Raw genomic sequence first — 15,064 nt, 5'->3', positions numbered from 1 at the left:
ATTATGTGTAGAAGTATAATTGACCGAAATGTTGTGAACTGTCAATATATAGCAAAGTTGCTCTGTCGTGTAGCTAAGTCATACGAACGCTTGACAAATGTTGCTTGTGGTGGCAAATCATCCAGGTATTGCTGGCACCGTGTCTGTACTTATTTCTAGCGTTGCTGCTTGGTTAGACCTGATTGTGTGCAAACCTCCCCAGGATCCCCTTTGGGTGATATTATTTACAGCTCTAAAAAAAAGGCCTGGGGGAGCTCAGACTTTTGGTTTCTCTAGTGATTTCCCAGGCTGTTGTTATTGTTATTTATGATCTCTGGTTTCTTTGAATTTCAGAATTTAAACACTTCTATTATTAATGAAGTACTTAGGCCAAAATGGAACTCAAAACCACTCAGAAAAAGGTGGTGGTGTTTCATTTTTAAAAATTTAAATATTTTATTTATATATGTATTTTTTTAAATTTTATTTATTTTTTTTGGCTGCGTTGAGTCTTCGTTGCTGCATGCGGGCTTTCTCTAGTTGCGGCGAGCTGGGGCTACTCTTCGTTGTGGTGCGCGGGCTTCTTATTGCGGTGGTTTCTCTTGTTGTGGAGCCCAGGCTCTAGGCGTGTGGGCTTAGTTGCTCTGTGGCATGTGGGACCTTCCCAGACCAGGGATCGAACCCATGTCCCCTACGTTGGCAGGCGGATTCTTAACCACTGAATCACCAGGGAAGTCCCAGTGGTGGTGTTTTAAAGGAAAGTTAGGGGCACCCAGCATTCAGGAATTCAGAAGAGTACATTCAAGTCGGCCTTCCTTGTGTGTACGGTTGTGGGAAGTGACCCGTGATATGTGGAAGCACTTAACTTGTGGGTCATGTAACATCAGAACACGCAGTTCCCAGGTCATCCTTTACAGATCACTGAGCACATACAGGTGTGATGACCAAAGAGTAAGGAGTAAACATGTGGATGAGTTGATGTGTCGTTCAGCGGTTCTGGGCACGCTTACCTTGTGATTCAGAATTCCATGGAAGCAGAAGTCTTTATTAACCAACTAGGATCTAAAGGCTTTCCCTCTAGTCAGATACTGTGGTCACAGACACCTGGCACTTTGCTATTAGCTAAACTAATGAACGTCTCCAAAACTGTACCTAAGGGAAGGAATACTGTCTCAGCCCTTCTAGGGGTCTTCAAATACTTCGTGAGATAATACATTCTTCATGTAGTGAAGAAATGTTCCTCCTTACAGGTTCCTTACATCAGACCACTTTAAGTGAACCGAGAGATTCTCTTTAAATTGAGAAATCTTCATACGAGCCCCGTAATGGAACACTCAACACCCAGTTGATCTGTCACATGAATTTCTTTTTTGAATGTCAGTCTTTAAAGAATGCTTCATTTGACACTCGCCTGCATTAAGTTTAAAAATATACACATTTCTTTATATTGCTGGCCAGCAAATTAAATAAATACATTCGCATATTATTTGTTGTTTATGTAAGCAATGCTTGTACAAATACATTTAAAACTTTTTTTTAATCATAGGGTTTTTAACATGGTTGGAAAAAATACATATTTTATGTCAAAACCTTGTTGTTGTTGTTGTTTTTTTGGCAGTAAATATATTTTAGTGAGTAAAGGAATATTGCTTCTCGTAATATCAAGTAAGTGTATTTAAGATTTTTTTCCCCCAGAGGACAGGCTGCTAAAAAGTGCTGGAAGGAAGCCTTACAGCAAAAAGAAACCATGTTAAACTTAAGGCTCCTAAGAGAGTACAGAAGTGAGTTTGGAAAACGATAGGTGAAAAGGGACCATTATGTGGGAGTAATCAGTCATATTCTTTTCCTTCTGGCTTTTGCCCAGTTGTGATGAACAGAAGGGCAGTCTTTTGTTGAGCAGAGACAGAAAGGGACTGGGACTTGACTAGGTATCAAGAGAGTGCTCTGGGAATATTAAAAAAGGCAGTTTAATAATTTTTGGTCTCTGAGAAGGTGTCAGAGACACGTGTCTTTTATTAACCCTTCTAAAAAGAGGCTTCTTGAGTTAGAGCTGGGCTCACGCCCACTTGGCTAGCGACCGAGTTTCTTTCCTTCCTTGCCCCTGGGTGTGGTCATGAGACTAAGTCTTCGATGATGGGAAGTGAGTGGCAGTGCTGTGTGCACTTTCTGGATCAAGTCTTTAGAAAGGAGGTGTTTGTCCTCCTTTTCTGCTTTCCCATTGGTTGGAAAATTTTAGCACCTGGAACAGCATCTTGGACCATAAATGGAAGTCATATGGTGGAGGCTCTGATGCCCACCCATCCTGGATCGTTCACTCCGATTAGCAGCATGAGAGAAAAACTTCTGTCTTACTGAAACCACCGTATTTTGGGTCTGTCTGATACAGCAGTTTAGCCTGTCCTGACCTGCATATAATGGACAGTTCTAAAACCTGGAGAAAAAGGCTTCAAAGTTATTTTAGCATTACTTTGATAGGCACTGGCACTAGAAGCTGAATGCCCCTCTTGACTGGGTTGGACAGCTTTTAAAGTGAATTTGAAAGTGGTTGTCTGATAGGACATGGAAGGAAAATTAAGGATTACTTTGCAAGGGAAGAGATCGATAACGCTCTGATTTAGAGGTAGCAATATATCTAGGTGCTTAAGTTTCTTTAAAAATTGTTCTAAGGAACTAGTAGGCTGTGTTTTACTCTTTACTTTAACTAGGAACTCAGCACATCTATGTGATTAGCTGTTACTCTCTCTGGCTCCAGTCTGCTGATAATGGAACATAATCATAATAATTATAACACCGTTGGCATATTTTTTAAAATAGAAGCAAGTTGCAGGTCCTGCCCACACTCAAATGATGTGACTCATTGGGGGTCATTTTAGAATTTTTCTTACCACAGTCACTTCGCATCCATTAAACTGGAAATGATTTTGATTTTTAAAATTTCTTTTGATTTTTATTTATTTGGCTGTGTCAGGTCTTAGTTGCGGCATGCAGGATCTTCATTGAGGCATGTGGGATCTTTTGTTGCGGCGTGTGGTCTCTTCGTTGCAGCACATGGGCTTCTCTCTAGCTGTGGCGTGCGGGCTCCAGAGCACATGGGCTCGGTAGTTTGCAGCACGCAGGCTCTCTGGTTGAGGCGCGTGAGCTCAGTAGTTGTGGCCCACGAGCTTAGTTGCCACGTGACATGTGGGATCTTAGTTCCCCGACCAGGGATCGAACCCGTGTCCCCTGCATTGGAAGGCGGATTCTTAACCACCGGACCACCAGGGAAGTCCCCCGGAAATGATTTTTAAAAAAGCATTTATTGCTGGGAGTGGGCAAGAGATATGTGTAGGAAAGGGAACTTCTATCCATGACCATTAGAAAGGAGAGTTGTAGCCCTTAAATAAAGTATCTCTTAAAAACAGATAAACTTTTTGACCCAGTAAATCTAAAGCCTCCAGTATCCAGTGACATATGATATAACATTTATTGCAGCATTATTAGCAGTGACATAAAGCTGGAAGCAGAGTGAATGCCCATCAGTAGGGGGAGTGGTTGGATAGAGCATGCTACACCATGGAGTATTCTACTCCTTTACAAAATTAGCTAAGTACCAAGTGGCTTGGGGGGATTTCCTAGAGGTATTGTTGAGTGCGATAGGCTAGATGGAAAAAAAAAAATCTAATTCTCTGGGTGGGGGGGACAGTATCAACTCGCTTGTATACACATTTTTGTGTCTGGTTGTAAAGAAAAATATGAAGTGATATATACTAGATATTTTTAACATGGGGGAGGCAGTTGTTAAGGATGGAAACAGGGTGCCAAGCAAAAGGAGAAAAGGAAACTTCCTCTTCCCACAAGTCTGATATGTGTGGTATGGTCACATTTGCATATTTATGTAAAACTTTGTTTCTCTGTGTAACTAATATTTAAAAAATACGATGCCCTTAAAATTGACTAATACATGGGAATATTTCCGTTTCTTTGTATAGAACTTTCACAGTAGATAATGAATATTTACAGAGTGTTTCATTTAGCTTTTATATGTTTTCCGTTGTCAAAATGTAATTATCTTAAAGTCAATAACTGTCATTTAGCTGCCTTGAGTACAGAACAGTGTAGCGGGAAAAGATCAGGGGCTGGGGGGGGGTCTGGAAATAAGGAATAGATATTGTTTAGACATTTTTTTCTGTTTTTTTTAGCTCTACTAGGATTTAAGCAAATACATAGGTCTTAATAAAACTGTGACGTCTAGTTAAAAAGTTGTTTCTATGTCCAGAGTTAAATAACTTTTTATTTTAGCTTCTGTAATCCAAGTTATAATTTTGACGAATCTTCTGCAATGGGGGTTTTGCAGCACGTAATGGAACTAATTTTTAAATGCATTTTATTCTAGTGTGTTTTTCTGAAGAAGAGAAATACCAGCTGCGGAAATTTGTCAATAAATCTTACCTGCTGGACAAGAGAGCCTGTCGTCAAGTGTACTACAGTTTGATTGATATCCTTCTGGCATATTGCTATGAAACTCGTGTCACCGAAGGAGAGAAGAATGTAAGTGCATGTGTGTCTGTGCAGGTTGGCATAGACTGTTGTATGGAGTAAACTGCATTAATGTCATGAGTGAGACCAGTCGTGATTAGTTACTTAGTGACGCTCTGGGCGGAGGTGCACAGGTGTGTTGGTGATGGGTACCAATAATGTTTTTATTTGGTCTTTTTTTTCTTCTCTCTTGGCTTTAGTCTCTGCCAAATAGCAGAGTATGGAAGTAAAGCTGAGGGTAGAGAAAAAGGATATCCTGAGCTCTCATCTCTTTTAGGAGATGAACTGACCAAATGAGAGGGCTGTTGCTACATGACACTTGACATTGGCAAGGGGTAAACTTTACTATAACCATTTCTAGTCTTTCTCTGACCTGTCCATTAACAGACATAAGGTATAGTATTTTATAAAGAAAGGAATGTGAAGCGTTTATCTGCAGGCGTTCCTCAATTTTTTTTTTTTTTTTTGCGGTACGTGGGCCTCTCACTATTGTGGCCTCTCCCGTTGCGGAGCACAGGCTCCGGACACGCAGGCTTGGCGGCCATGGCTCACGGGCCCAGCCGCTCCGCGGCATGTGGGATCTTCCCGGACCCGCGTCCCCTGCATCGACAGGCGGACTCTCAACTACTGCGCCACCAAGGAAGCCCTCAATTTAAATAGTGTGTGTACTTCTGAAAAATTGTATATAAATCAGATTTTAAAAACCTGGATTGTATCTTTTTGGTATTCGGTGAAATCCTATTGTAAAAGTAAATCCTTTTGTAAAGTATGTTGTTTCTTAAATGATCTTTTTTTAAAAATATAGACTGTACTGTATCTCTTCTTAAACCACACTTGATTTTGTAAATGAAGAGCTAAACTTCTTTCTCACCTATGTCACTGATGGCATATATTTAAAACAAGGCTGGAAAACAAAACAAAACAAAACAAAAAAACTTTCCAGTTAATGTGTCCCTGCATCTGTGTATAGTAGTCTTTGCTCAGGGGATTATTTTTGAGCTGTGCATATGCTTCCCTGTTTTTCATTTATTTATTTTATTTAAAAATTTTTTCAGTTGGAGTAAAAGTTGATTTACAGTGTTTCAGGTTTACAACATAGTGATTCAGTATTTTTATACATTTTATTCCATTTAAAGTTATAAAATATTGGCCATATTTCCCTGTGCTGTACGCTATCTTTTTGTATTTATTTTATACATAGTAGTTTGTACCTGTTAATCTCCTACCCCATCATGCCCCTCCCCCTCCCTCTTTTTAAATTACACAAATAATTCATATCATTGTAAAGAAAAATACACATAGGAAGAAAATAATTAAGATTTCCTGTCATCTCAGCCATCGGAGGTAGCCACACTTAACAAGGTGATGTTTCTCTTCTAGGCTTCTTTCGTTGTGTATGTGTATTTACATTGGGTTATAATGTATATACTATTATTTAACCTGCTTTTCTCACTCACCATCATAGCATGAGCATAGTGTTAGGATAAAGATTTGATATGGGCCAAACCTTTTGCTGCTGGGATTCTGAAAATTTCAAAGGCGACTTTTGAGATTTGGATTTGTCTCCAAAATGAATATTAATGAGCGTAACAAGGGCATACTATAACTGAAAATGGGTTTTGTTTCCGCTCATCTTTTTAGAATACCATAATCAGCGAAAATGTTTTCGTTGACAAAAAAGTGCTTCATATTGCTTGAGAAGATGAGTGAGAGTGTTTAGTTATGCTCGATATAACTTCGCATTTTTGATTTGATTCTTGGATTCACATATTTGAAATCATGAAGTCTTGCAACTTCAGAATCTTCTCTAGAATGCACTTATTCTCACAGGCATTCTCTGAAAGGCCAAATTCTTGAGCAGCTATCTAAGTGCCAGAAAGAGCACTTCAACATTATCTTTGAGTCTTTTGGTAGATTATTTATAGCATATTTGGGAGGCAGGTAACCTAGTTGAGAAGGACAGAAAGTGAGCACGCATTGCTTTGCTTTAGTTTCAAAGTCCTTGCTTTTGTGTTCTTGTGTTCTGGTACTCTTACCAGTGCAACAACTTTCCTTTATAAATTTCCAAGGAAAGTAGACCGAAACTTGCCTTTGATCTCCTTGACATCAGTAAAGCCATTATTTTCCTGCAGTCATAGATGCTTCTTAGGTTTTACATATGTCAATACTATTTATATACTAGTTGAGTAAGTGGATCTATTTGCTTTAGTTTTGAATGACCTTACCTCTAATGTGACACTATCCTTTTCTTCAAAACAAATAAAGGTTGAATCCGCGTGGAATATCAGAAAACTGAGTCCAACACTCTGCTGGTTTGAGGTATGATTGTCAGTTGCAGTTGTTTAGATTTTGTTTGTTCAGAGTTATTTTTTTGTTGTTATTAGCTCATTTGGGGTAATTCAAGCAATTCCTTAACTTTTTAAAAGTGATAGCTTTATTGTACAAAGTTTTTTTCCATCTTTTTAATAAAACTGATTTTATTTATTACTTTTACTTTAATCATAGTACACTAATAAGGCCAGCTGTAGGGTATCTTGGAAGTTTGGAGAAGGAATGGGTATACTGTCCGTTGCAGGAAGATGTTAGGTTGAGTTTGAGGCATGTATGTAAGTCGGCATATATTGGGGCTCAGAGCTCAAAGATGGGCAGAAAACCTAGGTGATACTACTATTAAGTGTCACTTACCACGAGAAGCTGTGCTAATAAGGCTTTTGTGTATATTACTTCACCTATTCCTTTCTACTGAAGTGTGTGAGATAGAATTATTTTACAGATGAGGAAACAGATCATATAGCTTAAATAACTTATCCTGGGTCCTACAGTTAGTATGTTTAGATCTGGTAACTCTTACAATAGAGTAATAATTGCTTTTATATCTGTTTTGTAGAAAATAGTTGTGTAGAGCTCACCAAATATAGCAAAGAATATTATCTTTAAATTTACTAGTTTTGGGACTTCCCTGGTGGTCCAGTGGGTAAGACTCCGCACTCCCAATGCAGGGGGCCCGGGTTCAATCCCTGGTCGGGGAACTAGATCCTGCATGCATGCCACAACTAAGAGTTCGTATGCCGCAACTACGAAGTCCGCGTGCCACAGCTAAGAGTCTGCATGCTGCAACTAAGACCCGGTGCAGCCTAAATAAATAAATAAATATTTTAAAAAATAAAATAAATTTACTAGTTTTGAACACTGGACAAATAAATTTACTAGTTTTGAACACTGGACAAAACTGGACAACACTGTTGTCCATCAAAGCAGAAGCTTTAAAACAGTGTTTATTTAAACAGTTGATCATTGCATCATCTATTAAGGCAACTAGTTTTGTTTCTGTTTTTTTTCCAGTTTGAATCCTAGACAGTGTACATTTTAAGTTGGAAAATCAAAGTTGTTTCATGGCATCACTTTATTCAAATAATAGATAACATGTAAACAGGAACTGAAGCACTTAACTTTAGCAAAGAATCTTGCTATTCGTGAATGTCCATGAACCAACAGCTTGACCAGTGTCCTCTGCTGGGAGCTTGATGGAGAGTCAGGATCCCATTCCAGACCCTCTGAGTTAGAATCTTTAGCAAGATCTCCAGGAGTTCATATGCATGTTTAAGATGGAGAAGTGCTGTTCTCCAGACTTCCCTTGAGTTCTACGTATTTCCATAATCAGCATATAATGGAGAAGCTGGCTTTCGTAATAATTGCATTGATTATTCCAATATTGAAAACAAAGTAGTTGGGGACTAGATAATTTCATAGTTTAGTTATAAAAGTCTGCATGAAGAGATCCACCTATTTATGATTTTATTTTGACATTTTTATTGTTTTTGAGATAACTTAGAATTGCCAGGCATGTAACTAGCTCTGTCAAACTTTATAAATGTTTAGTTTTTTTGCCAGAATATTTTAGAAATTCATCATTCCTTTTTAGATATAAAGTATCCTCTGTTGGGTACTCAGTATTCATAATCAGATCACTCATTTGTTAAGGATGAAAATACATGGAAGTGATGTATACTCCCTTACTTTTAATTTTATATTTTAATTTTTGTATGTGGGTTACATTTTTAATGCATTTTTAATCAAAACCGAATTAAAAAACAATTTTGTAGAAAATTGCCTTTGTTTAGTGTTTTTGGTAAGTTTTGCATTGTTAATGGTATCATTACCATTAACCATTACCATTCAGGATAAAGCCTTTTTTCCAGAAATGAGTAGTTTTCTCTTTGAAAAGTGAAAGCAAATTACTGAAGTAAATACCATGTATTACTCATGCCTAAAGCAAAAAAACCCAAAAAAAACAAAAAATCAAAAGAGGGGGAAGGGGGAACTGAGAACACACTTCACTAAAGAGTTCTATATTTTTCATCTGCATTATCTCGAATGGTCCTAAAAGACAAAAACATGAAACATATATCATTTAGAAATGTCTTTTATGTGCATCTGTATTTTGTTAGTGCCATGTGTTTTACATTCATATTGGTAATTCTTAAAAGACTTTTTAAAACTTTCCTGCTACGTATGTGATTTCTAAAGAGCATTTGTGATACGTTGATAAAGTATGAGAAATTACAAAGACTGAGATAAAAATTTTATTGTAAGGTTTACAGAAAGAGTCTCACTTCATGGCTTTGTATTTGTCTTCCACTTGGCTTCATGTTGATCCAAACTTAGTTTTTAATTGAGAATAGTTTTACATTTCATTGTGTGCTTTTGTTTTGTGTAATATGGAAACGATTACTCATTTAAATGATACTTCACAGACTTGGACTAATGTTCATGAAATCCTGGTGTCTTTTGGAAGAAGAGTTTTGTGCTATCCACTTTACCGCCATTTCAAGCTGGTGATGCAGGCCTACAGAGACACTATAAAGATGTTGCAACTAGGTAAGATGTTATTATGCTTGCAAATTTGAGAGTGAAAAGTTAAACACTTTTATAGTCTGTGAGGCTATAATCATGATTTTTGCTTTTTTTTTTCCCATACAAAAAGAAGTAATGAAAATCATCCCATCCAACCCCTTTTCCTCCCAGGTATTGTATAAAGTAATAGTCCCTCCATATAGGTGTATAATCACACAGAGAAGTATGGTACTCTTTTCAGAGAGGAGTAGGAGGGGTAAATAGAGACAGTTTTCCAAACCATCTTGTGTTACAGTAGATTGTAACGTGCAGTATTTCTGTGTCATTCAGATGCCTATAATTTTCTAGGCATTATTCTAGGATTGTGGGTATAATAATAAATAAGTTCCCTGCTCCTATGAAGTTTATGGTTTTGCCAGGGTGACGGATGGTAAGTAAGTAAGCAATTCCAACATTGAGTGAAAAGTTCTCTGCTGGGGGAAGGAGAGTGATCATAGGAGGGGGCATGGAACCTGGACTTGGGAGGTCAGGAAAGGCTTTGCAAAGAAAGCACAGCTACTCCGAGGACTTTTGACTATTGCTCTATCAAACCCGAAAAGACAGATATTTGCTATTTTTAAGGATGTGGCAAATTCTAAGCTCTGAAACAAATTCCGAAGTGCCTATAACAGCATCATTGGATTAAGTATATAGTTTCCAAGGTGATGACTTTGAAGGGGCGACATCCACTTGCATGTCTTAATTCTGGCACATTTATTCAAAAATCACTTGCTGTACTTTATGGTCGTTTCTTGTATTTTTCCTCCGAGAGTCTTATTTCTTTGTCCTTAGATAAAAATGCTTCTGGGGGTTTAGTTTTCAGACTTGAGGATAAGAAGGAGAAAGAAAGGAAGAAGTTCTTTCCTTTATATCTAGGTGACTTCATTGGCTTAACGGGAAGAATCACATCTCTAATGTTTTGTCCCTCCTAGAGGTTTATCTCGGTTTTTCTTTGACTTCTGTGTAACCTATAGTCTTCTTGCTCTGGGGGAAAAAGTCATGTTTGAAGTAGATTCTTTCAAAGTAGATAATAATTGTAAAAGTGAATCATAGTTAAATGGAAGATACTTTTTTATTAATCCTGTTGGTTCAGACTGGCCGTATTTTATTTTAAAGGATTGTTGATTATAGGACAGCAGAGCTACTACCTTTGAGGAATCTGTCTTCTTTAACAGTGGGAAACAAACTGCTTTGTTTTTTGTGCATGTTCTTTCTTCTTGCCTTCTGTCGAGGATATTTTTTGAACTGCAGAAATTACCTTGAAAAATTAATCTACTGTAAATGACTGATTGTTGAACTTGAGTTACATCACAGTTAATTTCTTGTTTAAGTCATGCTAGATTATCTGCGCATTATTCATAGATTTAAACAGTGAGAATGCAGTTGGTGATTATCTTGTTATATCGTGGCTTCGAGATGGAAAACTGGCAAAACCCCCATGTGCATGTGCGTGCACACACACGCGTGCACACACACCCTCTTACTTGTTACTTTTCATTCTGGGAAATAATCTAGTTCTCTGCATTTTTATTTGAAAAGTAAGCAGTTCTGTGATTCATAACCAAAAATAAATTTGATTGCCTTGACTTACACTGTAGTCAATTACTCAGAGTTTTAGTAGGTTGAAATTGAAAATTTAGACTTAACTTCCCATCATTATCTATCTGACAAAAAATAGGCTTATCAGCTGTGTTGTAATAGCAACAGAAAACCTGAGGTAGCGCGCTGAAAATGAATACCAACCCTCTATAAATCGTGCACAGTATGTTCTGTGGCTAATTTAGGTTGTGGCTCGTTAGTGCTGAAACAGAGAGCTGGATTGTCTAGAGTTCACACCATAAGCTAAGGGGATGGCAAGTTCTGGATGAGGATTGAAACCTTTGTTCATACAGGTGGGTGACACTGGGATGCCTTTAATGCCATGGAAGAGTCTCAGTTGTTTAGACACCTTATAATTTAAGTGCAGGTAGCTCTGGTTTGGCATTTAATGTTTTCCAAGAATGAATTCGTGCCTACTTATAATTCAAAAGAGTGATCACACTTTTATTATAAAGGTCAGTATAGTGCTTCCATAGTTGAAAGTAATAAATAAGTCTTGCCGCAGAAGAAATACCAACCTCAAGTGAAACACGCTTCCAGAACCAATGAAGGAAGGCTGGTGTCAGAATCCACAGAAGACTGACTGAGAGCTAAGTTTTTAAACAGCCATGAATTTGCTTTACGTGACTTCACAGAGGCCTTTACAAAGATTCTTTACTGGACCTTTGGCTATTTTCAATTTTCCATTCTCTCTGCTGTACCTTCCCCACCCCGGAAGACTGTACATTCATCTCTCACTGTTACCGTATGTCTCGCTCAAATTCTTGTAAGGCCAGAAAACCTACTTTGTCCCTGTAAGTGTTATTTTAGTGCTTAACATAGGGCCTTGCATGTGGAATTGCTCTCCCTGAATTGATATTCTTGGGGCACGTGATCATCCCCATTTTTTCTATCTGTTCCTGTCTCTTTAGCAATTTTCACTTCCTCCTCCTTGTTCCATTCTTTGCGGAAGAGTGGGAAGAATCCTTCATGGAAGCATCACTTAGGTGCTGTTACTCACTGAAAAATCAATGAACAAAAGGAATCAAAAGAGAGCAGCTTTTCTAATATGTTTTAAGAAATTTTATTCTCTTTAGAAGTGACATAGTTTAGTATTTGATTATACATTGTTTATACAACTTACCGTTTGTACTCCTGTCTACGTTTCATTCAGCTTTCTGAAGGGATTCTTTACTCTTCTTTTATACTCTTGTGCCGCTGTTGAACATATAATGTAACTGTTAGATTGAAAGGGCTAAACTTCAAGGGGTAAAAGGGGAAAAACTTAATTTTTTCTCCCCGTTCCCCCCTTTGAGCTCATTCTGTGGAGTCTTTCTTTGATTGTTTCTGGATGGAATATGTATCCTATAAATATCACATCACACACGTATATCCTATAATATATGATATTCTGTAACTTTTTCTATTGCTTTAGATTATAAGAGGAGTCTGATTTCAGTACTCAAAGTGTTTCCTTTGAACTTGATTAAAAAAATAAATCTTGCCTTCCCCAGCTCGGGCCTGCGTCAGGTTGGGAAGCCAGCAGTGGCGAGGGGCCCGTTGCCCTGCTGCAGAGCACTGCTTGCTTCCAGAGCTGCCCTCCACTCGGCCGCGGGCTGTTCCTTCATGCTTCTCCCTGGGGGCCTGTGATCAGGTTCGGGTCAGACACCAGGCTTTATATCCCCACAGCTTCCGGGCCAGGTAGGTTACGTTCTCCAGGGTTCCCCCACAAAACCCCCTTTCTCTTGGGGGTTTAAGGTGGTAGGAAAGTACCTTCTCCTCTCCCTCCTGAGTGGTGGTAGAAACCCCATAGCGCTCCAGCGACCTTATCCGAAGAGACTTTCTGGACCTTTTTACACTTAAATTCCCAGAGGTGACTATTGTTCTAAGGGGTCATAAATCAGTTTTTGGTTAGTGTCTCTACAAGCTTAGCCCAGAGGGTTTTAGCATGTCTTGTTACTATATGGGAACACTCGATATCTCTTTTGTCCTTTGTGAGCCTTATTGGAAGTGAGTCAGAGAGAGTCCTGCCTTAACGTGCTAGCGCAGTAGGCATTCTAGCTGCAGCGCCCTGTCGACTCCTTCCTGTGTGCCAGCGCTAGGCTCAGTTCCTCATTTCATCCACACTGTCTTCCTGAGAAGTCGGGATTTCTGTCTCCATTTTGCAGATAGAAGACAAGCTCAAGGAAGTTCACTCTACTTGCCCAGGGTTACCCAGCTAGGAGTTGGCGGAGCCTGGACTGGACGCCTGGTCTGTCTGACTCAAAGTCTGTGCCCTTTGAAGTGTTGAAATAGTTATAGTAAAGGAAATTATATGAAGCCAGGATTCACTTCACAATAATCCACAGTGGGTCGGGGGAAAGTGGGCAGGGTGTGGAGGAAACAAGGCTGGCCACGAGTTGGTACTTGCTGAAACTGGGTGATGAGTACTTGGGGATTCACCGTCCTGTGGTCTCTCTTTGTACATGTTGTGATCTTTGTTTATTTATTTAAGTCTGGACTCTTAACCCCTGTTCACCATTTTGTAGAAAATATTATACTTTTTGTTCAGACAGTTGTATAAATTTTTTTGGCTAATGAAAACACACATTTGAAGGTATTATTATTATTATTTCTGGTTCTGTTTTGTTTTTAGGGCTAACCAGAAACCTGCCTTTCCATGAACATTCGGGGTCTGATGCCTAGTGGCTGCATGGCAGACCATAACCTAAGAAACAGGCTTCTGGAGATTAGTTATTGTTACCAAGTAAAAACTGGCATTACTTCATACAATTAATAACCCTTACATATTAGTCTCACTGGGCTCAATAATCAATTTTTCAGAAATGACTGCTTTACTAACCTCCTCTGTAGATAGTTGTAATAACACAATCAATGTGAAAGAAAGGAACCACAGCACAGGACTTGGGGGCTGATCTTTTCCTTTAAGGAAAATGATAGTTCAAGAAACTGAGTTATGGCCAGTATGTTGTGTGAGCTCTGAGTCCTCACGCAACCTGGAAGATGAGTTTGTTTTTAGTGTTTGAATTCTATTTAGTCAAAAGTCCAAATGCTGCTTTTTAATTGAATTGTAAAGATTACTCTGACTTGAAAACTAGAAGATGAAATCACTAGGAGTTTTCGGTGTTGACATTCATCTGTATTTCATTTTTGTGGCTTCTCTATTAGGGACATTTTAAGGAACCATTAGACCTTTTAGTTTTTCCTCAAGTGCATTATGTAAAATGATTTTGAGGGTTATTCAACAAGTGTTGGTTGAGCACTTGCTACGTGAAGGTGCTGAGCTGGGTCTGAAGATCCAGGAGCGAGCAGGAAGGATGCGACTCGCACTCAGAGAACTTAAAATTCTAATGGGGGCCCTGGAATAACACAGCTACCAGGTTTAAAAAAAAAAATTACATTCGTAATAAGTAGCTCAAAGCAGAAATACAGCGGGCGAAAACATAAAGCCAGGAAAATTGGCTGAGCTTTAAGTCACGTAAGACATTTAACCTCCTACAGAGGGGAGCTTCTGCCTTATTTGACTTCAGATTATCGGCTCCTCAATTTCCTGTTGCTCTGAAGTACTTGTACATTGGTTGATGCGTCCATCTATTTATTCATTCAGTAGGTATTTTGTCAGTACCTACTAAAAAGCTATTTATTACGTACAAAGCGCCCTGTACATACGAAGAGCAGCAGAAAGCTGAATTAGATTCCTGTACTGTGTTTGGGAGCACCTGCGTGAGTAGGGGAGCTAAGATGTCCATCACAAATGTAAAATACAGGGTAGGCAGTGGTGAGCACCTTACACGAAATGCCAGCTAAGTAGTTCAAAACAGGGAGAGGTGACATTTCATTGGGGATCAGAGGAAGCTTCATTTGGGACATGAGATTTGAATTGGCACTTGAAGGGTGGGTAGTACTGGACATAGGAGTAGGAGAAGTGTTCTAAATATTGTGAGTGCGGGGCATGAGGCAGTTCATAGAGGAGCATGATTTCATCAGTGAAACTTGGGAGTTATAGGCTCTCTGACCCTGAGATTTGCTCTGCAGCCTCTAAAACTAGTTGACAGTTCCTTTCCTACCTGAGTCAGCTGGTCTCCAGAATTGATTTCTC

At 38.8% G+C, this 15,064-nt stretch overlaps 1 protein-coding gene across 1 annotated transcript in view; it reads left to right on the top strand.

The window, feature by feature from the left end:
• SHQ1 (SHQ1, H/ACA ribonucleoprotein assembly factor) overlaps positions 1-15,064 on the top strand; it is an 88,510-nt gene that overhangs the window by 24,614 nt on the left and 48,832 nt on the right. Inside the window, exons 7-9 of the mRNA XM_079934240.1 lie at positions 4,352-4,506; positions 6,760-6,813; positions 9,249-9,372. Coding sequence (XP_079790366.1) covers positions 4,352-4,506; positions 6,760-6,813; positions 9,249-9,372 — 333 coding nt within the window. The remainder of the gene's footprint in view (positions 1-4,351; positions 4,507-6,759; positions 6,814-9,248; positions 9,373-15,064) is intronic.

Source organism: Stenella coeruleoalba (assembly GCF_951394435.1).
Source record: "Stenella coeruleoalba genome assembly, chromosome: 10".
Classification (NCBI taxonomy): domain Eukaryota; kingdom Metazoa; phylum Chordata; class Mammalia; order Artiodactyla; family Delphinidae; genus Stenella; species Stenella coeruleoalba.
This window is presented reverse-complemented; position numbering and strand designations above follow the sequence as displayed.